This window comes from Oratosquilla oratoria, chromosome 7, assembly GCF_046742065.1.
Source record: "Oratosquilla oratoria isolate Oo_2021 chromosome 7, ASM4674206v1, whole genome shotgun sequence".
Lineage (NCBI taxonomy): Eukaryota > Metazoa > Arthropoda > Malacostraca > Stomatopoda > Squillidae > Oratosquilla > Oratosquilla oratoria.
Window position 1 is genome coordinate 59,392,447 of NC_134783.1, and position 22,952 is coordinate 59,415,398.

The window sequence follows — 22,952 nt, forward strand, 5'->3', positions numbered from 1 at the left end:
TGGGACGATCATCCAGGACGTAAGGTACGGCTCAAAACGCATCAACAGCGTACAATGGGTCCGCAGAAGACGAGCGATCTTGCGTTCCAAAAAGTAGCGCATCTTACAGCGGTCAATGAGCGTAGACCGACGGAAACCCCCGGGGTCACTCTTCTCACTACTAGGTCCTTATTCATTTACAAAAAACCCACATCTTCCACCCCAGTTTTACTTTCACCCACATCAACATTGAAGATATTTCCCTCTACTACACACTTTCATATCTTTTCACTTACCAGCAGAGCTACCTTTTCTTCCTTTCGTTCCTTCCTCACTCTTCAGATTCTCCCCACCACAATCTCAAACTCAAACTCACCCCCTCCTTATCAAATTAGTTTCACTTAACACTAACACATCCATATTTCTACTCTCATTTATATAAAAAAAAAAAAAATCCAGATTTAGTGACTCAAATTTTAGGAGTCTAGTTGGAAATCACCTCCCAGACATTATGCATTGCTTAACCCCATCACTGCCCCACATTGTCTCAAATAAAATCCCACAAGCTTTCAGATACCAGCGGTTGACCACGTACCTGACATCGTGAGGCATGGGTAGCGACGCTCCTCGATCCAACAGTAGTTTCAGGATCTCGTAGTTGTTCTGGTGAGCTGCAAGAATCAGCGGAGTGATGTCCCTCGTGAAGTTTGCAGTTTCCACGTTCATGGATTCCCAGCTCTATCGAAGTAGACGTCGACGGCGGTCAGGAAAAGGGGACCATGTTAAGTTTACATGTGGCGGTGCTTGCTCCAATCGAAATGGAGTTCAGAAAAAGGGAAAATTTGGAGATGGAAGAATAAGAAAGGCCTTTATCATGCCTTTATTGACTTCAAAAAGGCATTTGATAGAGAGTGGCATGATGAGTTGTGGGATACCATGCAAAAGTTCAACATTAGCGAGAGCACCATTATTATCATCAAAAGCAAATACAACAAAGCAACCACCACAAGTCCTCTTTAATGGTAGCACAGGTGACTGCTTTATGACCACTGTAGGAGTCAAACAGGGCTGTCTGCTCTCCCCTGATCTCTTCAATATGTTCTTGGAAGCATCATGACATATATATATATATATATATATATATATATATATTTATATATATATATATATATATATATATATATATATGTATGTATATATATATATACATATATATATATATATATACATATACATATATATATATACATATATATATAGATAGATACATATATATACATATATATATATAAATATATATATATATATATATATATATATATATGTATAACCTATATATATATATATATGTGTGTGTGTGTGTTTGTGTGTATTATATATCAACTCACATAGGGCTGGCCCTTCTGGTGATTTTTTTCCTCCCACTGAAGGAGTACCTCCACACCCTCCACATACTGTTCGGAGATGGCATGGAGCAGGGAATCCTGAAATGAAACGAAAAAGTCAATAGCCATTTTTAGAGCTTGGTGCAATCCCAAATAACTGCGTAAGCAATTAAATTTAGTGAACAAGCTGGAATAAGGAGTAAGTTATTATTATTACTTACATATTATTGTTCATAGAATAAATTTAGAATAGGTTCACAAGTTATACTTCTAATATCTTAGAGTAAATTATTTGTGCATGTTTCTTTGATAGAAGTGGTAACTATGGATATTGAGTTAAGATTCTAATCTTTCTTCTCTGATGTCAACTATAATATATATATATATATATATATATATATATATATATATATACATATATATATATCTATATTTTTATCACTACATAATTTGATAATTGACGTGCGTTTGTATCATGTTCCAATGTTCCAATATTCTACTGTGAACACCCGAATTTGACAGGAGGCGCATTGCAATTATGCAAATATACCTTTTGTTGTTACAACACATACAAGGTGTTCTTACAAAAATCCCTTTATTTTTAAGGGAAGTACTGAATTTGGAAATATATCAGATACTCAACAACGAAATAATTATTACTATATCTCCTGTAACATGGGTCTGGATCGGGTGTTCACGATAGTACTTATGCGTGACTATGTGCACTTGTGTATTTACATAGTTGTATTTTACGGGAAGGGTAGCCATGCTCGTGGTGTCCTGTCTTCATATCTCATTTTATCTACACTGTTTTTAAATTCATGTATTGTTTTTGCACACACCACTTTCTCATCTAACTTGTTCCAAACGTCTATTACCCTGTGGGGAAATCCGTTCTTTTTCAGGTCTCTTCTATAACTGTCTTTCTTGATTTTCTTTCCGTGTCCTCTTGTATTTCTACTATCCCATTTGTGTGTGTGTGTGTGTGTGTGTGTGTGTGTGTGTGTGTGTGTGTGTGTGTGTGTGTGTGTGTGTGTGTGTGTGTATTCACCTCTGATCTGCTGCAGTCTCTGTCGAGACAGCCAGACACCACCCTACGGCAGTGAGCTCAGAGCTCCTTATTAGCCGATCTCTGGGTAGGTCTGAGACCACTCACACACCACACACCGGGACAGCAAGGTCACAACTCCTTGACTAACGTCCCGTACCTACTCGCTGCTAGGTGAACAGGGGCTACACGTGAAAGGAGACAAACCCAACTTATCTCCGCCCGACCGGGGAATCGAACCCCGGTTCTCTGGCTTGTGAGGCCAGTGCTTTACCAATCCGCCACCGAGCCGTGTGTGTGTGTGTGTGTGTGTGTGTGTGTGTGTGTGTGTGTGTGTGTGTGTGTGTGTGTGTGTGTGTGTGTGTGTGTGTGTGTGTGTGTGTGTGTGTGTGTGTACTTCATTTCAAGATCGTTCTTCAATCCTCACCTTGGGTTTGACACCCTTTTCCAGGAGCAGTTCAAGGAGATCCAAGTTTTCATTTTCGACGGCGATGGCCAGAGATGAACGCCCTAGGGGATCAGTGCAGTTCACGTCCAACTCCTGCGGATTGTTGGCGTGCTTCTCAAGAACCCTGGATTAAAGGAAGAGCAGTCGTCAGTAGGGTGAACAGTATTTTTCTACAATAAAGAACAGAGTTTTCAATAGAAAAAAAAATAGTACTGCCTGGGTATTGGTAAAGGTATGCATATATATATATATATATATACTGTATTTATATATATATATGTATATATATATATATATATATATATATGGGGAAAAAGCCTTAGGTATTTGTATATGTATATATATATATATATATACATATATATATATATATATATATATGTATATACACACACATTTATATATATAAAAGCCTTAAACTTGGAAATTTATCAAACTCCCGAAAAATCTAAGTCGACTGCTAACTGCCGTCCTTCCTTAATTTTCACAGACCCCAACTCAACACATAGCCAGTGGTAAAGCTGGCGCGAATCGTTGATGGGCTTTCGTCGTTGTCAATACATGAAGAGAACCGCAAGGGGGTTTCATACCAGCTTCACCATTGTCTATGTGTTGAGTTTGAGTCTCTGTGAAATTTGAGTAAGGACGGCAGTTAGCTATCGACTTAGGTTCTACGGCAGTTAGATCAACTTCCAAATTTAATCACCTTACAGCTCCATTAGCTCAGTCGGTAAAACTGGCGTAGCGTCAAGCAAGGACCAGGTTCAAGTCCCGGGGCAACTGTTGGAATAATTTGAGTTTACAGACGCCATCAACGCCGATTCTTTTCAGATATATATATATATATATATATATATATATATATATATATATATATATATATATATATATAGACACACCACACACACACACACATATATATATATATATATATATATATATATATATATATATATATATATATATCATCAGCCACAATGCACTTTAATTCTAAGCCATCAACATCGGAAGAACCGTGGAGGCAACATGCAGAAACTGAAACGTGGTACGCCCGGGGACTCGAACCTATGGCCAGCACGTGACCAGTGCTGTAGTGACTTAGACCATTACACCATCAAGAGAGATATAAGTTGAGCGCAACTTTTCTTATATATTTGCATGCTCGAGTTACATACACATACACGAGAGTTTGCGTTCAACCCATCTCCACCATGATAGTACAATTGATAAGTATACAAACGCGGGAAAGTATTTGTACAACACTGAATGGGTCTGTGTATGTAACTCGAGCATATCAAATACTGTCTTCAATTGTATGTAATTGTGTGACCTAGGGCATGTGGACCTTGTAGTCTGAGGAAGCAGGACCGTTGTTCATAATGCTGTGTTTGACTTTGGATCCCACATTAACATGAAAGCATATGGCACAGGAAGTGTAAAAATATCTGAAACTCCGTATAAACAACCAACCTCCGGACAGACGCTACATCTCCTCGTTGTACGTAGAGTAGGAACTCTCTCTCAGCCTGGGTCAGGACGATCTCGCTCGGACTTTCGACGAGGTCTGCCGGAATCGACTCCTGCCGAAGGGAGAGGCTGTTAGTCGACGGGAGGTACGTCTGTGCCCAGCCAATCAAAGTTAGGTTAGGTTAGGTTAGGTTAGGTTAGGTTAAGTTAGGTTAGGTTAGGTTAAGTTAGGTTAGGTTAAAATAGATTCTAGTTCTACAAAGGAGAGAGGTGCGGGGTCTTCGATGGTTGTGTAGTTCTCTTTACTAGAAATATCGAAATAATAAATTCTGTAATCTAGGAAATTACGGATAACAGAAGCACTTTCTAGTATTCCAGAAGCAACTGCGTGAAAGGCAGGAAAAAGGCGAAGTAGCGGTACATATATTTTTTTCAAGACCTTTGTGCTAGATAATGTCGAATACCTTCTCCACATCTTCACAAACTTTAATGACCTTTCCAGATCGACCGTCTAGCGGAGTGGTTCCCAAACTAGGGGGGCACGCCCCCCTAGGGAGGTGTGAGGAGGATACAAGGGGGCGTAAATTCATCTGTTCAAAAATATTTAATTAGAATAATAAAATCATTCAAAGAACAAATATCTGCCATTACATACATGCAAAGTATGATTATAGCAGTCACTCCTCCCGTTTTCTATTAAGCTTGACCCGTTTTCTATTAAGCTAGTTCTTACACGTTTTGGACACGTCACCGATACCAACCAAAATTTGCTAATGTTCAAACTTTTTTTCGCCCCCTTTGAACCAAATGTTTCGTTTTTAGTTACTTAGAAAAATGTCTCTGGAATGTACAATTATTTATTTGAGTGGCTTTCATGATTGAAATTTAATACAAACAGAAATCTGTTTTCCTGAACAATGCTAAGAAATAAATGCAAGAATCATTTCATATGAACAAAAGAGGGAGTGGGGACGTGCGGGTCTACTGGAAGCAAAAAGGGGGCGTCAGGTAAGATAGTTCGGGAACCACTGGGACTCAAGCGGGTTTATGGCCCCGTGTCATCAACGAGATAAAGTCTTCAGCACCCAGCTCCGGGCTGAAACCAAACTGGTAATCACCAAGAACGTTATTCATTTCTAGATAATTGGTCAGACGACTACAGAGTGTATGTTTGAGCACCGCACCAAAGTATTCAAACAAAGATACGAAATTGTGGAATAGGGAGACAAAGGTGAGTTTCTTGGTTTTGGGAATGAGGATAATATGGCCTTGAACAGCGCAAGAGTGGGAGATTCCACAGTTGACCCGGAAGGAGTTTCAAAGTCTCATTCTATCCTGACGCAAGTAGGTCAGTTTGGTGCAGGAATGATTAAAGATGGTTGATGACCTTGGGTGGAGGGCTATGGGCTTTCCTCCAACTAATATTTGGCGTCCCTCCAGATTTTTGAAGGATCAGTCCCACAAGAACTGGAGAAAGACGCAATCAATTGCCCTTCCTCACAGCTGGAATCGATTAAAAGGGACTATTTCAGACTTCTCTTTAGTCAGCTAGTATTTTATCGGAACTGTCATGGACGTCAGGACGAGTGAAAGAGGTCTGTAAATTTGTTCTTTACAGGATCTCTCTCTTTCTCTTCTTCTTCTTCTTCTTCTTCTTCTTCTTGCTTGAGGTAAGGTATTTTTGGGTTTAGGAAAGAGAAAATACTGACAGGAAAGACATAAGAGAACAACCGGAGACAACACTCTAAGCGTCGACATATACTCGTATGGCTGCCCGTCGTGTGAGTAGCCGATTGGCCGGTGAAGTCGTCGCTGTAACAAGACGTTTATCTGCAGTTGGGTTTAAGCTGCATTTTAGCACGAGGAAATATATAAATGTCTGAGCATGGGAAAAACATTACACATTAGGACGACTATGCAAATTATTTATGGGTTCTATACTACATTACTGTACTAGTACGTGGCTGAAAACACTACACTGTAGATAGATGGTTAGCCAAAGCAGCTAAATATCACAGACGGCTGTGCCTAGGAGCCCACTAATGAGAAAGAGCAAAGAAATCAAAATTATAACATTCAGAGGACAGTATACGTACAACCAGATTTATCAGAAAAAAAATCTGTATATTCTATAAAAGAAGAAAACACATGAATGTTTGAAAGACCTTCGAATTCTTACCCCTGAAGTGATATCATTCCCAACGAGATTCTCTCGGGAACCGGTCTTGGAAGGACCCATGGCGTCGGGCTGGAAAGGTCGTCTAGCCCGTGCTGCGCCTGCGCGGTAGAAGGAGGAGTATTAGCATTAGTATTTCTTCGGGGATAACAAGTTTTTCTTGCAGATACTCCGAAGAGATGGAGTAGTAGAGGGGGTTAAGAAGAGGGAAGGAAGAAGAAAAGGAAGTGATATCGCCGGAAAAAGACACGGAACTATCTTAGAGCTATCAATCCACAACTCATTTAGTAGAATTGTAAAATAACGAGTAAACAGTGGCTCCTAGTCTGGTGTAACACTGTGTGGCAGTCTATGACAAACAAAACTAGAGTAGTGTTTCCGGCTTGTACTCTGCCTCGTGATCTCAAAGAACCAGGGGACGAATTTCTATAAAAAAAAAAAAAATAATAATAATAATAAAAAAATAAAAATAAAATCCTAGCCCCTAAGTCTAGACATAAATCTTCAAAAAGGGGGAGATTCTACCTAAATCCCTATGTCGGCAACCTAAATGTTTATGTCTAGACATAAGCATTTAGGTCGCTGACATAGGGATTTAGGTAAAATCTCCACCTTTTTGAGGACTTATGTCCAGAATAGGGATTTAGGTAAAATATCCACCTTTCTGAGAACTTATGTCCAGACTTGAGGGTTAGGATCTTTTATAAATTCAGCCCTGGTCTGACACTCAACGAACTGTCACTTACACTGGCCATCCGGGTACACAGGGCAAAGGTGACTGATGATTTTGGTCACAATTAAGCGCCTCCTGGTAACCTACCCCCCCCCCACCCGCCCTCCGCATTTGATTTGATTTCTTCTTGAAATCTCTGTTAAACGTAATATCACTGCTGACATCAAATAGACTCCACAAAAGCGTCACAGTGACCTCACGATGATTTTACATTTTTAGGGTGACGTCACGCAGTTTGACGTCAGCCATTTCCTGGCTTCACAGTCGACCGAAGATAGTGTTGAGAAAGCCTTAAGGTGCATCACTTGGGTGTCTTAAGAGTGCTAAATATATGTGCACCCCGAGTATGCTCAACGTGATGTGCAACCCAAGTGTTCAACGTAAAGTGCAACCTGGGTATTGACCGTAATGTGCAACCCGATTGTTGCATATAGTGTTGCAACACAACAAGACGGTACGTTTCACCAGGATCGAGTCTGAAATCCATTGCTTTAATTTTTTCCATGGTCACAAATACATACATACATATACCAAAGGCTTTTTCCCCTTACACGGGGGGTAGCCAAAAAGAAAAAGGCATAGAAACCACTCCCACCCAATCCATTTCCTATACATTCCACTCCCCTCCACCCTCCTCCCTCCCTCTTATCTTGGCACCTCCTTGATGACGGGTCATCCCTGCATCCTGTCCACTGCCCTGGGTCAGAAGCAGTGTCGCAAGACACAGCACATCCACAGCAAGGCCGCTTCATATATTCGGCGACCCCCCTTTCCGTCCCCTCATGTAGAAAAGGAGAAGACGGGGAGAAATCCGTCATAAATACTCCTTTTTATAGTCACAAATGCCAAGACAAAAGGACATGAACTTCATTAAAATATATATATATATATATATACTGAAATAAGATAGTAATGATAAATCAATACATGAATGAGTGAATAAACGAAATTCACTTATTCACTCATTCAAGACAGAAGTCAGGAGACTCTCAAAGAAGTCGATAAAGGGAAAACAACTCTTTGGACTCTTGGAACAAAATTCCAGGCCACCCATGGTCAAGAGCCTCCCAACGATCCAGAAGCCCGGAATACCTATGAGGCCGATAACATCAGGGATCGGAAACGCACCTCACAGGTTGACAAAGTGTTTTGCAAAACCTCTATCTTGCAAACTTGGAACAATTAGTGATGCACATCTAAGGAACTCATCAGATTTCATCCAACGTCTCCAGTGTTTGAGTTTCAAAGGAAAGAACCTAGCCAGCTACGACGTAAAATCCCTCTACACCAACGTTAACACTAAAGGGACCCTAAGCAATCAACAACGTCAACGATGGCGACCTTCCAGTGAATAAACATGACTACTTGAAATTAGTGTCTCTATGTGTCAACTTTGGGGCTTTTACCTTTGAGTACCAAGAATTCTAACAGATTCGAGGCTTGGCCATGGGTTCTCCTTTATCAACGGTGATGGCATCATTGTTTATGAAGTGCTTAGAAACGGAGCACTTCAAGCGAATTACGGGAAGAGGAAGTTCCGAGTTCCGGTACGTGGATGACATATTAGTCGTCATGCCAGAGAACACTCGAGTTGATAAACTCAGAAGACTTAGCAGTGTGGACACAGCATAGAATTGACAGTGTAGATGATGGTTGAAAAGAAGCTACCTTTCCTGGACGCCATAATTCACAGATTGTACGAAAATCGACAGAGATAACTTCATCCACTATCAGTCGGTACACAGCGAGAAAACGAAATGAGTAGTCAAAGGGTTTTTTCTAAGGGCAATCCGGATATGTAGTACAGAATTTATTGAAGGCGAATATGAATACATCATCGAAGCATTTAAGAAACTGAAATACCTGGCAGGATTGCTTCACAAATTAAAAAGAAAAGCCATTGAAATTGACACATGAGAGAAACACATCTTAGTACCATTTTCAAAGAAAGCCAAGTCCATCGATACTCTTTTGCAGATAGCCGGTGTTAAGGTAGTGTACACGTCAGGTAGAAAAAATAGAGACTTGGTGAAGCCCAGAACAGATTTACAAGATTCCATGTAAGGGACGCCCACAAGTTTATATTGGCGAGTCATCACGTAGCATAGACAAACGTATTTACGAACAAAGAAATGACGTCAAACACCATAGAAATCACAACTCATAAATGAAATAGCCAACAAGGGACTCGATAGAAAAAAAAAAAAGTAAAAGTAAAAGCAGCACACATCAGCATAGAAGGCACTACCAATCAAAGAAGAAGATTCGTCAACCTAGCCAGATCAACCGAGAAGGTCATAGTAGCGGAAACAAAACAAAACAAAGAAAACGAGATGGACAAGCACGAGTCACGGTGTCGACTGTCCGAGATAACTAGCGAGACATAATCCCACAAGATATACAACGAGCCAAAAATCCCCCGTCACAACAAGCGAGACAAGAACCCCCGAAGCAAATGTATATAAGGCGAAAATGTATTTCTGTCATTCCCTCTGAGGAAGGCATACAGCCAAAACGCAAGAGAATAAATTACCTCTCCCATCATTCTGAGTTTTCCCACGCCAAATACACTCATATACTGTATATGCGTATATGAATGTATATATATATATATATATGTATATATGTATATATATATATACATATACATATATATATACATATATATATACATATATATATACATATACAGTATATATATATATACATATATATATATACATATATACATATATATATACATATATATATATATACATATATACATATATATATATACATATATATATACATATACATACATATATATATATTATACATATATATACATATACATATATATATATATTATAAATACATATATGTATATATATATACATTTGTATATATATATATATATATATATATATATATATATACATATGTGTATTCCCCTGAATATGGTGAATTACACGAAAGCGCTTGGGAATGTACAGTTTTCTTCCGATTTCCTTAGTGGTTACCAGCAAAATTTGTGGATCACGTGTTGTTTATAGTGATCTTTCTGCATATATATATATACATATATACTGTATATGTACATATATATATACATATATATATGCATTATATTATATATATGTATATATATATATATATGTATATATATATATATATATATATATATATATATATATGTATATGTATATTTATAGGGTATATTCGGAAACTAACATGCTGACGGGGTGAGGACTCGATCCTAACCGATACATAACAAATTGGGACCATTCAATATGTGTTGTAATAAATACATACATACATACGTATATGCATACATACATACATGCATGCATACATACATGTATATATACATCCATACATACACACCCAAGGAAAACCTTTACCCTGACAGAACAACCCCATGTGTCCACCCAGATATGCCCCACTATATTTGGATGAAGGCGTCTTGCCTGTGTGACAGAAGACAACACGCGTTTGTCCCTCCCGAGATTCCACACTGAGGTGGCTGGCTGCAGTGAACTAATGCCCTCCGATATTCCCAACGCGGTAGAAGAGTTTGCGACAGAAATAGCCTTTGGCTGCAGTGACGTAAAGCGGGGTAAGGCATTCGGAGTGACCCAGTTGTTGTGAAAGAAAACCTGGATCCAAAGGACTTTTCCGACCTAGAGAAAGACAACCAAATTGGGTTTCGGTCGATAGAGAACTCATTCAAAATTTGTCCTTTCAGGATAAAACTGAATATTATTAATCAGAACAAAATCGGCACAATGCAATATTGGCGTTGAATTGCGGTAATGGTAATGAAACGTCGTCGTAGGGCTGGTATCAGTACAGATAAATCTCTAATGAAAACTTATAGAAATCGGAAATATCCAATGTTTGAAAAAAAAATACATCTGAATATTACAAAGTGTTTCTGGTATATGTGATGTTCTAGATTTTTTAGATATCCATTGTTTGAAAAAAATACATCAGAATATTACAAAGTGTTTTTGGTATCTGTGATGTTCTAGATTTCTGACGTTTTCGTCACTTGGAAAAGTAAAACTTGTGGAGAGTGCGTTGGTGATCGTCAGTACGGTAGCCCTGACAAGCCAGCCCACACAAACATCTTCAAGGCAAGTTTTTGGCAAAAAAAATATTTGCTGTTCAGGAAATCCTGTTTCCTTTCTCGTGAACAACATTGCGACGAAGATATGGAGGCATAGTGTTGGTAAAGAAGAGATTTGAGGAAGACAATGCAAAGGAGAAATGATAGAAGATAAAAGAAACCAGCATTCGTTTTTGAGTGGAATCTCCAATCACATAAAGATATTACTTTATTTTGGTCCATAGGAATATCACTAAAATCCTCAAATATTGACTGCACATTTAAGATGAACGTCTCTGTATACAGAAAAAAAAATAGGAATGCATCACTCGGGCGCGCTTGATACCACTTTTTAATCGATTAATGCACGAAAGCACATTTAGTATGTGTCTAAAGATTCTTGTAGTTTTTCATTCACTTTCACGGGAAAGGTTTAAGAAGGAGACCAAGTTATCATTGCTAAAATGTATTACAATCAGCCGATCTTCGCTTTATATGTCTTCTTCCATTACCCGGATATCTATTAATAATTCAACAAATTGAGGAGTTTGTAACGATAAATCTGCAATGATTGTATGCCACAGAAAGACGACTGGGGAGAGAGGTCGCTCCGGCAAATCCTGTTTGCCGTTTACATTCCTTCAGGTACCACAATCATTTGTCTTAAGGCTTCCCTGACTTCCTAGGCATGTCAAGGCTAAACCAACTTTGAACTGACCCGACCTAGCACCTATAAAAGTAGAGCCACAACAATGGGAGTGGACATGCAGTAGACGATGTAGCTAACTCGAATAAATTGTTATAATAACTAAAATCTGATACTGGACTTACAACATATGTTTACGAACATGTGTAAAGACTGACTCGTAAAGGAGACGCATTTTGTAGGTTGATAGAAGGTTTTCTGGAGAGCAAAGTATCTATTTAACGTATTATTTTCAGTTTTCAGTTACTCAAACTATTGAAAAAGACAAAATCGAAGAATCACCCAATGAATCGTCTCATCTAAGATGTTGCATGTTGATTTCAGTTGGTGACTGATCTTGGAACAAAGTAACCAGTATTCACCTTGTGTGTGGCAACTATCGGAAATACATTTCATCGTATCTTTATGTAAACAAATATAAAACTTGCCAGAAATTATTAAGTTTTGACAGCCAGTTAACTAGCCAAAAAAAGTGCATTAAGACGGCGAAATCCAACCAGAAATGCCTTTCCAGCAAGTAACTGCTGTCAATCTCTCTCCGGTAAATAACTGCTGGAAAATATGTTCGTATGAAGAACAGGCCTTTAGCAAAGATCGACAACGATCCAGCAGGGAAGACCTAGTGGAACTATAAATCCATCTGATCCAACCTCCACGCTTCGCCGCGTTCCATTTGAACATCCATAGCTTCAAACTGGGTCGACCGCTGCCACCATCGTACGACACCACCGGCATTCTCCTCCCTTCCCCTTTCTTCTCTTCCTCCCGCATTCCTTCTCCCCTCTCCTACCTATCTCCTTTCCTTCATTTTGCTTGCCTGTTTTCTCGCCCACGCCATCCTCAGTGTCATATCTAAACTTTCTCGTGTGTTGTTCCCTCTTGGTATCACCTTTAACTACTTTCCTTTCTCCTTTCCTCCCCTACTCCCTTTCTTCCCCGTTCACATGATCCCAATTTCATTTCTAACCCTCTGAAAATATCTTTACACTCGCTTCATACCGTTCCTCTGGTCACCTCGCCTTTAAACTTCTTCACCACTAGATTCCCTAACCTCGATTACTACCTACCCTTCCCCCTAAGTGCCCTAGATATACAATTTCACCTACACCGTTTCTTTTTCGTCTCCTAAGAATTACAATATCTCTTAGTATATACAACTCTTCCCTTGTAAGGGGGGAAAAGCCGTTGGCATATGTATGTATTTATGTGCAACTAACCAAAATTATTTTTTTGACCTTCGATCTCCATATTCTTACACAGAGGTGTCTACTCTCACTCCCCATCCTCCTCAACCTACTTATTCCATTACCCATCACGTAATCTTCTTTCACAAATCTCTCTCTTTGTCTGCCTGTCTGCCTGTATATTTGTCTGCCAGTTTACCTGTCTTCCTGTGTGTGTGTGTTTGTGTGTGTGTGTGTGTGTGTGTGTGTGTGTGTGTGTGTGTGTGTGTGTGTGTGTGTGTGTGTGTGTGTGTGTGTGTGTGTATTTACCTAGTTGTATTTTGCGGGAAGGGGAGCTTTGCTCGTGGTGTCCCGCCTTTGTATCTCGCAGTGTCTAGTTTACTTTTAAACTCATGAATGGTTTTTGCACATACTATTTCATTGTCCAGTTTGTTCCAAGTGTCCACTACTCTATGTGGAAAACTGTTTTTCTTCAGTTCTCTTCTGTAGCTATGTTTCTTGATTTTCTTTCCATGCCCTCTTGTGCTTCTCTTGTTTCCTGTGTTGTGCTTCAGAGTTTATTTTGGCTGACGCAAAGTGATTTTATTCAACCTGAGATGGATTTTTGGGGGATGGGTTGATCCTGGCTTAACCTCACTTCTTTTCCCATAAAGGACAACTCTACCCCTAGGCAGACAGGAAACCTTATGTTTGACTGGTATACTTCTAACTCGATTATGCACTACCGCACATTCCAGTTCCCTGTGCTTCAAAAGGAAAATATTCTTTCTTACACAATATCAAGATGACATCTTATACACATCCCCAAGGAACACCGCGGTGAACTCTAACACAGATGTGCTAAAGAATTTCCCACCTCTTAGTGGAACCTGATGGGAAACTACAATTTCAAATTGACAAATGAGGTTCTAAACCGGGCACTTCTTTGCTGCTTCATATAAGGATCATTGGAACGAAGACCATGGGAAACACCAGCCTTCTCCCCAGTATGTACAGTCACTCAAAAAAGTATTGGTTGGAGGGGTTAGGTGTTCGTGGGAGACGCGTGAAACAACAGAATCGATATTCCTGTACAGTTGGTAGTCGTGACAGAGTTGCGCCCTACCTTTTTCCTCCCGTTAAAATACGTGGTGTAGAATAAACATTCAATGCGTGAAAATGTGAAAAGATTGAAAGTAATTATATTTGCACCGACAAGAATTGTTAATATTTTATTGTTACTGAAATTACACACACACACACGTTTATAAACTACAAAGCGTATTGATACACAGGCGTACCAACATTTTCCAAGTCTTTTGCACACTATGTCAGAGTTTAGCGTTTACTTACGTCCATTTCCGTACGATTTCTTACCGATAATTTTAGTGGCTGTACGCTAGTTATACTGACTTTTTAGTCAAAATTAGAGATCACCAGTATCTATGAAATATTAAATGTACAACTGAGAAGGAACCAAGAGTTAGATTTACATTCGCAGTATGCATATTATGACCAAACTAATTCCACTCATGGAGCGACTGTGTTGATACGAATTCGAGGCTGTTCTTGTTGTTATGCATTGTAGTTTACCAGTGCTTTCATCCTACGGACAACCTAGCGCCACTGTCATGTGCCATCTTATGAAATATCCTCTTCACATTCTTGACCAGTGTCTTAATACCGCAAGAAACGTTTCTTTAGAGTAGATATGGAGGAACCAAACAATCAATTCTACAATTGATCCAAAACGCCGAATAAGGAATAATCCACCAACAATCAAATGTGAGCATTGCAACAGAATGTTTCACGCAAGATTTGGACTGGCAAACCATTAGCGACACTATTATAATGTGGAGAGGAACCAGCGTCAGGGAAACTGATTGTCGGACACGAGGAAACAGCGACAATATATATATATAATATATATATATATATATATATATATATATATATATATATATATGTATAGATATATAAACATGTATATGTAAATATATATATATATATATATATATGTATAGATATATAAACATGTATATGTAAATATATATATATATATATATATATATATATATGTATATATATATCCTAATAAGAACATGGGTACGTACTTTTTGCACTGAAGATGTAATATACGAAAGCGCTCTGCTTCGTTAGTTTCTTTTTGCAAGTAGTCTACTTTGCATATATATGTATACATATATCTATATGTAAATACACACACACACACACACACACACAAACATCGCATAACATTTCACGTGACTAATTTTTCCCCCAATTACCGCGGTCACTGGCGACCACATGTTGTGGCCATCACTAGAGAACACACCGTCACACACACAATCTTTTTTATTTCTTCATCTAAAAATTCAGGACTACAAACTCTAAAAGCTCTAAGAAACATGGAGGTAAAAACTGATATTTTTGTGTTAAGGTGGTGAGCACAAAAAGTTGTCTCCTATTCTTCCACGTAATGTTATTTGGTACAGGTATGTCGATGACATACTATGCATTTGGCCACTTGCTCACAACTTTGATAATTTTTTAGTTAGTTTAAATAATTTAGTACCTTCTATAAAATTTAAAATTGAGATAGAACAAGAGAACAAATTACCCTTTCTAGATGTTACTATTCACAGAAAAGAAAGGTACTTCAGGTTTGATGTTTTTCGTAAACCAACTAACGTTCTTTCATATGTTCACTATTATTCTGCTCACCACCTTAACACAAAAATATCAGTTTTTACCTCCATGTTTCTTAGAGCTTTTAGAGTTTGTAGTCCTGAATTTTTAGATCAAGAAATAAAAAAGATTTATGAAATAGCATCAAACTTGAGATACCCAAATCATGTGATAGTTAGATCACAACATAAGGCCAAGAAGTCCTATGTTGATTCTTCCCCAAAAGATCCTTTTAATAAAAAGAATCTTTTGGTTCTTCCCTTTCATCCTAATTTGGTAAAACTCCCTCGTTTCCTTAAGATGTTTAATGTTAATGTTGTGTTTAAGAACCATACTATCAAAGAACTTCTTATCAAGAATTCACCGGATAATTCGGCGGGGTGCGTCTACTCTATCCCTTGCAAGAATTGTAATTCGTGTTACATTGGCCAGACTGGCAAGGAATTAAAACTTAGATTGAACCAGCATAAGTATAGTGTCCGTACTGGCCAATCTTCAAGTGGGATTTTTGCTCACATTAGAGACTACAATCACTGTATTGATTGGGACAATTCCCAAGAAATTGTTTCAAGTAATTCTTATTTGATAAGAAATATAATTGAATCGTGTATCATTAAAAAAACTTTTAATGAAAATCTTAATTTAAGCACTGGTCTTTTTAAATTAGATAATTTTGTTATTAACCAAATTGTAGGACAATGTCCCAAAGCTCCGCCTTAGCCATCTTGTGTGACCTTTTTTCACCTGTGTCATCTGTCATCCATTTTTATTTATTTTTTCTTGTTATTATTATTTTCCATTATATATATATATGTATGTATGCATATGTATATAATTTGTTTCTTTGTAAGTCAATCTTTATGTTGAATCACATGTGTCAATTGTCACCCTTCTTATTTCTTGTTATTATCTTTTATGTTGAATGTTCTTTTTTTTCACCTTGTCATTTGTCATCCTTATGGTTTATGCTGTGTGACATTTTTTCACCTGTTTCAATTGTCACCCATTTTTTTTATTGTTTTTATATTGTTGTTTCTTTGAAAGATATTCCTTTCGTATTTACGTTGTGTGACCTCTCCTGTTTTCTATATTATTATATTTAAGTTATTCTTTGTTGTGACACTATGTACTTTGAAAATGTCTTAATAGAGGAAAACGTTCAGTATTCCGATCTTTATTTTCCTCGTGGTTACAAGCATATATATATATATATATATATATATATATATATATATATATATATATATATGTATATATATACAGTATATATATATATATATATATATATATACACAGTGTATATATATATATCTATATATATATATATAAATATATATATATATATATATATATATATATATATACATATATATATATGCCGCTTTAAGGAAATTAAAATCGGTAACGCATTGACCGAAATGCATCCCAGATTTTTCGGTAACGTACTACCTGTCTCGCGGTAACGCGCCCAGCTTTGACAAGTACCGTTTCAAAACGCCACTTACGATGATGTGGGGACACCCATGGGTCAATGTGGGCCTTAAGAGGTTTTAGGTGTGCGTTCTTCACACCATCTTTGCTCCATGTTAAGCATTGTGGATTGGAAGACAGGGTAGTCTGTAGCTGGCAGTAAAATTGAGGCGTCGAAAGGAGTGGATGCCGCCTTTCGAGCCGCCGTGTCTGTTCGTTCATTGTCAGGACTTTCAACGTGAGATGGTATCCAGCAGATACAAGTTTGAAGCGGTTGGAGGTTTTGATACTCCACCAGTACTGCATATGGTGCTGTAGATGGTGAGGTTTTTTGGAACTGATAGGAGTGCTGCTGATTTTATGAGGCTTGTGAGATAAGTTGGTGTTGTGTCGACTGCTGAGCAGTTTTCTACTCTTATGGGTGTGTATCATGTTTGGTTTTTTCACGGGAAAGCGACCATCGAAGTTAAAGAGTTGGAGAGGGAGTTTAAGGGTGTAAGTAGAACTGGGAAGGGGTAACTATACTATAGGCCCGGTACTACAGCCCATCCATAATCTTAGATGAAATTTGGTGTGCTTACAGACGGGTCAGGTATGGCTTGGAAATGAAAAGCTGCAGGTTGGTTTGTGTTTTATAGTAGTAGAGACTGAGTTGTTAGAAGGAAAAACATTACTTTTTCTCGCGGTGTTGTGGTGGTGCCTCCCCAAAGCGGGCAGCTTACATTGAAATAGTATTGTGGGGGAATTATTTGGCTAATGAGGTTTGATAATGCTTCTGCAATAATGTTTTCTGGCAGGAGATATATAGGAGGTAATTAATAATCGGTATAGAAGATTGGCTGCAGCGGCTTGGTGGAGGGATTAAAATGCGATAGCTCTGAGACAATTGGACGTACGATGATTGCTGTATCTCCTCATCTGGCTTGGGAAGGGAGAGATGGAGAGTGGCATGTGGCCTTACAGGTCAGGGGCGTGCATGTGGATTGAAAACACTCACAATAGTAGTCACAGTACTGATCTGGAGGAGTGGATAGGCGTTTCCAACACTTAGGGGCAAGGTGGCAAGGTTGTCCACAGAAATGGCAAATAATGCGTGTTCTGGAAGGCGAACGTGTACGAGAACGAGAACGAGAAGGAATGAGAGTTCTCGTTTGATGTGGTGTGGCTTGAGCAACTGGGTAAGGTCGTGGTCTTGTGAACGGAACTGACTGGCCAGCAATCCGATACCGTGATTTCTCGGAATCATTGAATTTTCTAAAAAATTCTGTCAATGATGAGTAAAAGCAGCAACGACTGCAACAGCACTGTAGGAGAGAGGCCAAACGCAGAGTATGGGATCCAATATATTTAACGTTTCGCCCAGCAAGGCGAAACGTTAAATATATTGGACCCCATACTCTTAAATTCTGTCAATGTTGTGTTTGGAGGAAACTCAACTGCGGAAGCTTTCTCAAGTGTGTCAGGGTGTAAGCGGGAGAGGAATGCAAAATATGAAATACGGGATACTACGTTGTCTAGTGCCTTGTTGTCATTGGAAACCCAAGTAGACGTCTTTAGGGCACTTCTAAGTTCACTTTTGAGGCTGGAGGCTGGTTAGGCCGGCTAAACACGTGTAGTTTAAACTGGCAGTTACAACTGTTCAGTTATAACTGTCAGTTGAAACTGCACGTGTGTGGGTATCTCAGTATCACTGAGATACCCATATACGTGCAGTTTCAATTGAGTTTTAACTGAACAGTTGTAACTGTCAGTTTAAACTGCACGTGTGTGGCCGGCCTTAGAAGGATTTTTTCCTTAGTGAAACGGGGACCTTTGTTAAAAGCTTTGGCTAAGTTGCACGATGGGGATAACGAACCTACTTGATCAAGTATATCAAAGGATTTCCTGAACTGATCTATTAAAACAGAGTATGACAGGGTTTCATTGAAGATATCTGATTGAAGGATATCTCCGGCAAAAGTGTTGTTGAGGTCGACTCGACTCTTAAAGATGGCAATCTTTTGTATGCCATCAGCAATTTGACGGCGTGAGATCTCAGTTTCAACACCCGAGATGAAGTTGTGTACCGGAATGTTTTGTCCGTTGAACAAAGGCAACGAGGACTATTGGTCACTAGTGTCACAGTGGCATGCTTATTTATATGAGAAGATTGAATGGATGAAGAATCCATGACAGAGGATTGGGCTGGAACAGCAGTAGGAAGAATCGAAGGTATTGTAGAAGAAGGCTGATAGTTGTTACGTTTGCTCCTACGTGTCATACGTTTGATTCAAAAGGAGGTATTGTACCTAGAAGTGTCATAAGTAATATCGACTTATCTTACCAACGAAGAGAAGAATAAAGAGTGAGAACCGAAAGCACGGCCGATAGTTGAGGACATTGATGAGAATTGGTAACGATGGTACACACACAGGGGACCTAGATTGTTTACAAAAGAATTACACAACGTAAATTTTTTTTTTTTTTAAGTTTTGTTTATTGTATTTTTTTAGAGTTTATAATTCCATTTTTCCTGCTGATTTCAAATATGCAATTATTTTTTCTGTATCATCGACCGTTATAGAAATTCATGTAATTTCAATGTTACCATGTATATTTTGGAATTGTTATGTGGTCTGCTACTAAATGTTTATCTAATTTTCTCTTTCAGATCAATGACTGAACTATTTACCTGTTAAGATGGCTACTAGAGGGTGTGAAAATTCTCCTGATACATTTTGCTATGTGTGTGGTTATTATACTGGGGAAAAACAAGTACTACATAAGATCGTGAGAGGTGCTAAAGTGTGGATAGCGTACAGACTCTATTTCGGAATGCCCATGGGTGACCAGGACAAGCCATGGGCACCTCATGTGATATGTGGAAGCTGCCGATCTACTCTAGAAGGATGGCTGAGAGGTACAGGAAGGGCAATGCCTTTTGCCATCCCTAGAATATGGAGAGAGCCGAAGAACCATCACGACGACTGCTACTTTTGTATGATTGATGTGACGAAGTACAGGAAAGTGAAAGGAAGACAAGCTCTGCAGTATCCAGACATACCATCATCTAGAGCACCTGTCCCACATGATGATAGCTTACCAGTGCCACAACCACCAGAAAATGCAAGTTTATTTTTATCATACTCTATTTACTTTTAATTAACTTCAATATTAAGTACTTAATATACATTCACTTTCCTAAAGATATATGGAATACTAATGCTATTCGTCTTTGTTGAAGTTGCTATATTTAGTTATTTCTTTCTTTCCAGATGGAAGATGCAATGGAAATTTCATCTGAAGGGTCAGCAGGTAGCAGCAGCCATGAAATGGGAGACGAAGATTTCGCACCAAGAACGACTTCGGAGCCTCACTTTCCAAGTCAGAGTGAGCTAGATGACTTAATCAGAGACTTAGGTCTTACTAAGTCAGGAGCTGAGCTTCTTACATCAAGGATGAAAGAATGGAATCTACTAGGAGAAGACTGCAGGACATCTGTGTACCGGAAACGATATGAAGAATTTAAAATTTACTATGACTTTAGTGATGATATGTGTTATTGTAAGGATGTTACTGGTTTGTTTACAGCCCTTGGACTCGAACATGATCCTGCAGAATGGCGACTGTTCATAGATAGCTCAACACGAAGTCTCAAAGCAGTATTGCTCCACAATGGAAATAAAAACCCATCTTTGCCTCTTGCACACTCAGTACAGAAGAAAGAAAACTATCATAATGTCAAACAGCTTCTTGAAAAAATCAATTATGCTGAATTCAAATGGGATGTTTGTGGTGATTTCAAGATGCTAGCCTTTTTGCTTGGCTTACAAGGGGGATACACAAAGTATTCCTGTTTTCTTTGTTTATGGGACAGCAGGGCTGATGATGATCATTATAATAAAGTTCATTGGCCCCCAAGAGTTGAACTGCAGCCAGGAATGTTAAATGTTCTCAGACAGCCTCTAGTAGATTCGAAAAAAGTTTTATTACCCCCCCTTCATATCAAGCTAGGGTTAATTAAACAGTTTGTGAAGGCTTTGGATTTTGGAGGCGAAACTTTCCAAGAAATTTGTCTCATGTTTCCCAAGCTATCTGAGGCTAAGCTCAAGGGTGGTATATTTGTTGGACCCCAGGTAAACAAAATGTTGAAGTCGGAGAAACTGGAAAAGACGATGACGAAAGTTGAAAGAGAAGCTTGGTGTTCATTTTGTGATGTAGTTCGTGGATTCCTAGGAAATCACAAGGACCCTAATTATAAACAAATAGTGGCAAAGCTTATTGAGAACTTCAGGAAACTTGGTTGTCGTATGTCCTTGAAGATACATTTCTTGCATTCTCACCTAGATTTCTTCCCCGAAAACTTGGGGGCTGTCAGTGAGGAGCATGGCGAGAGATTTCATCAGGATATCGCAACTATGGAAAGAAGATATCAAGGACGATGGAATACTGCTATGATGGGAGATTACATATGGTCACTAGTCAGAAAAGACGAAAGGATGCATTCTAGAAAATCTCGATCGTCAAAGCACTTCTAATCATGAGAAGAGTCATCAAAACACTTGCAGTGCAAAGTTGTGTTGTTTATTTTGTTCTTACTAATATTGTAGCTCTTAAATACACTTCATATTATGAAAAAAAAATACTAGATGTTGTATAATTATCCTTAGAATGCTAAAGTAGATTGAATCAATTAACTACTGTAGAGAAAGGTTGCGTATATAACAATAAAATATAAAATCAAGAATAAATAAAGAAATATCGATGTTACGTCAAAACTAATGTGATATTTGGATTCAGTGACACGAAATACATGTATAAACATGAAAAAATTAAAATAAACAAAACATGTGTTACATTGTGTTATTAAGAGTATGGGTAATATTACTAGAAAACTACGTTCACGTATATAAAGTATAAATTGTTTGATGAAATCATATAGGAAAATAGTTAACAAAAAAAAAAAAAAGTTTGTAGATAGAATATTTAGTCTTGGATTTCCGTAGCACTACAGTTTGTTTTGGCTGTGGGAACCAATCAAAGGAGGGTTTTCATGAATACCGTCAGGAAATGGCGTACAATTGCGAGATGTTCGATGTTCCTGTAAGGGATGTACGCCGAAGGAACACTATGCACTACACACTAAGCGTAACACAGAGCACTAAATGTAACACACGAAATCGAGAATCACTGAACACAAGGAGTAAGTAACGAACTGAACAATTTTTTGAGTCGCAAAAACGACGAAGAAAAATATTTCGAATGTTAACCGAGTTCGTTGCGACGGCGAGGAACGGAGGAGTGGTTGAGGTGGCTCAACGGTCAGACCACTGGGCGACGAAGGCGGATGGGCAGACGGAGTGGGTGTAGCAGCATCGACGACGAAGTAGGTTTAAGAGTATGGGAAAGCTACTCCAAGACAAGAGACTGGGACAAGTACCAACGACTTCGATGGCTGTTGGGAGGCGAAGGAGACGCGAAATAGGCGGAGGCACTCTCGAGGCCAGCTGGTAGCGGATAGGAGACACAAACATGTGTATGCAGTCACGCTAGCTGGTAGTGGATAAGAGGACACACTTCCAAGGGTAGGCCTCGACGTATGGTCGATGGTGGCGGGGTA

General features: G+C 38.7%; 1 protein-coding gene across 2 annotated transcripts in view; it reads right to left on the reverse strand.

Annotated features, from left to right (window-relative positions):
• trp (transient receptor potential) overlaps positions 1 to 22,952 on the reverse strand; it is a 66,471-nt gene that overhangs the window by 30,328 nt on the left and 13,191 nt on the right. For both annotated transcript variants that reach the window (XM_076188270.1, XM_076188269.1), the window contains exons 2-6: positions 6,507 to 6,604; positions 4,331 to 4,440; positions 2,840 to 2,984; positions 1,368 to 1,463; positions 575 to 717 (exon numbers count right to left, since the gene is read on the reverse strand). In XM_076188270.1, the coding sequence (XP_076044385.1) occupies positions 575 to 717; positions 1,368 to 1,463; positions 2,840 to 2,984; positions 4,331 to 4,440; positions 6,507 to 6,566 (554 nt within the window). In that variant the 5' untranslated portion in view covers positions 6,567 to 6,604. The remainder of the gene's footprint in view (positions 1 to 574; positions 718 to 1,367; positions 1,464 to 2,839; positions 2,985 to 4,330; positions 4,441 to 6,506; positions 6,605 to 22,952) is intronic.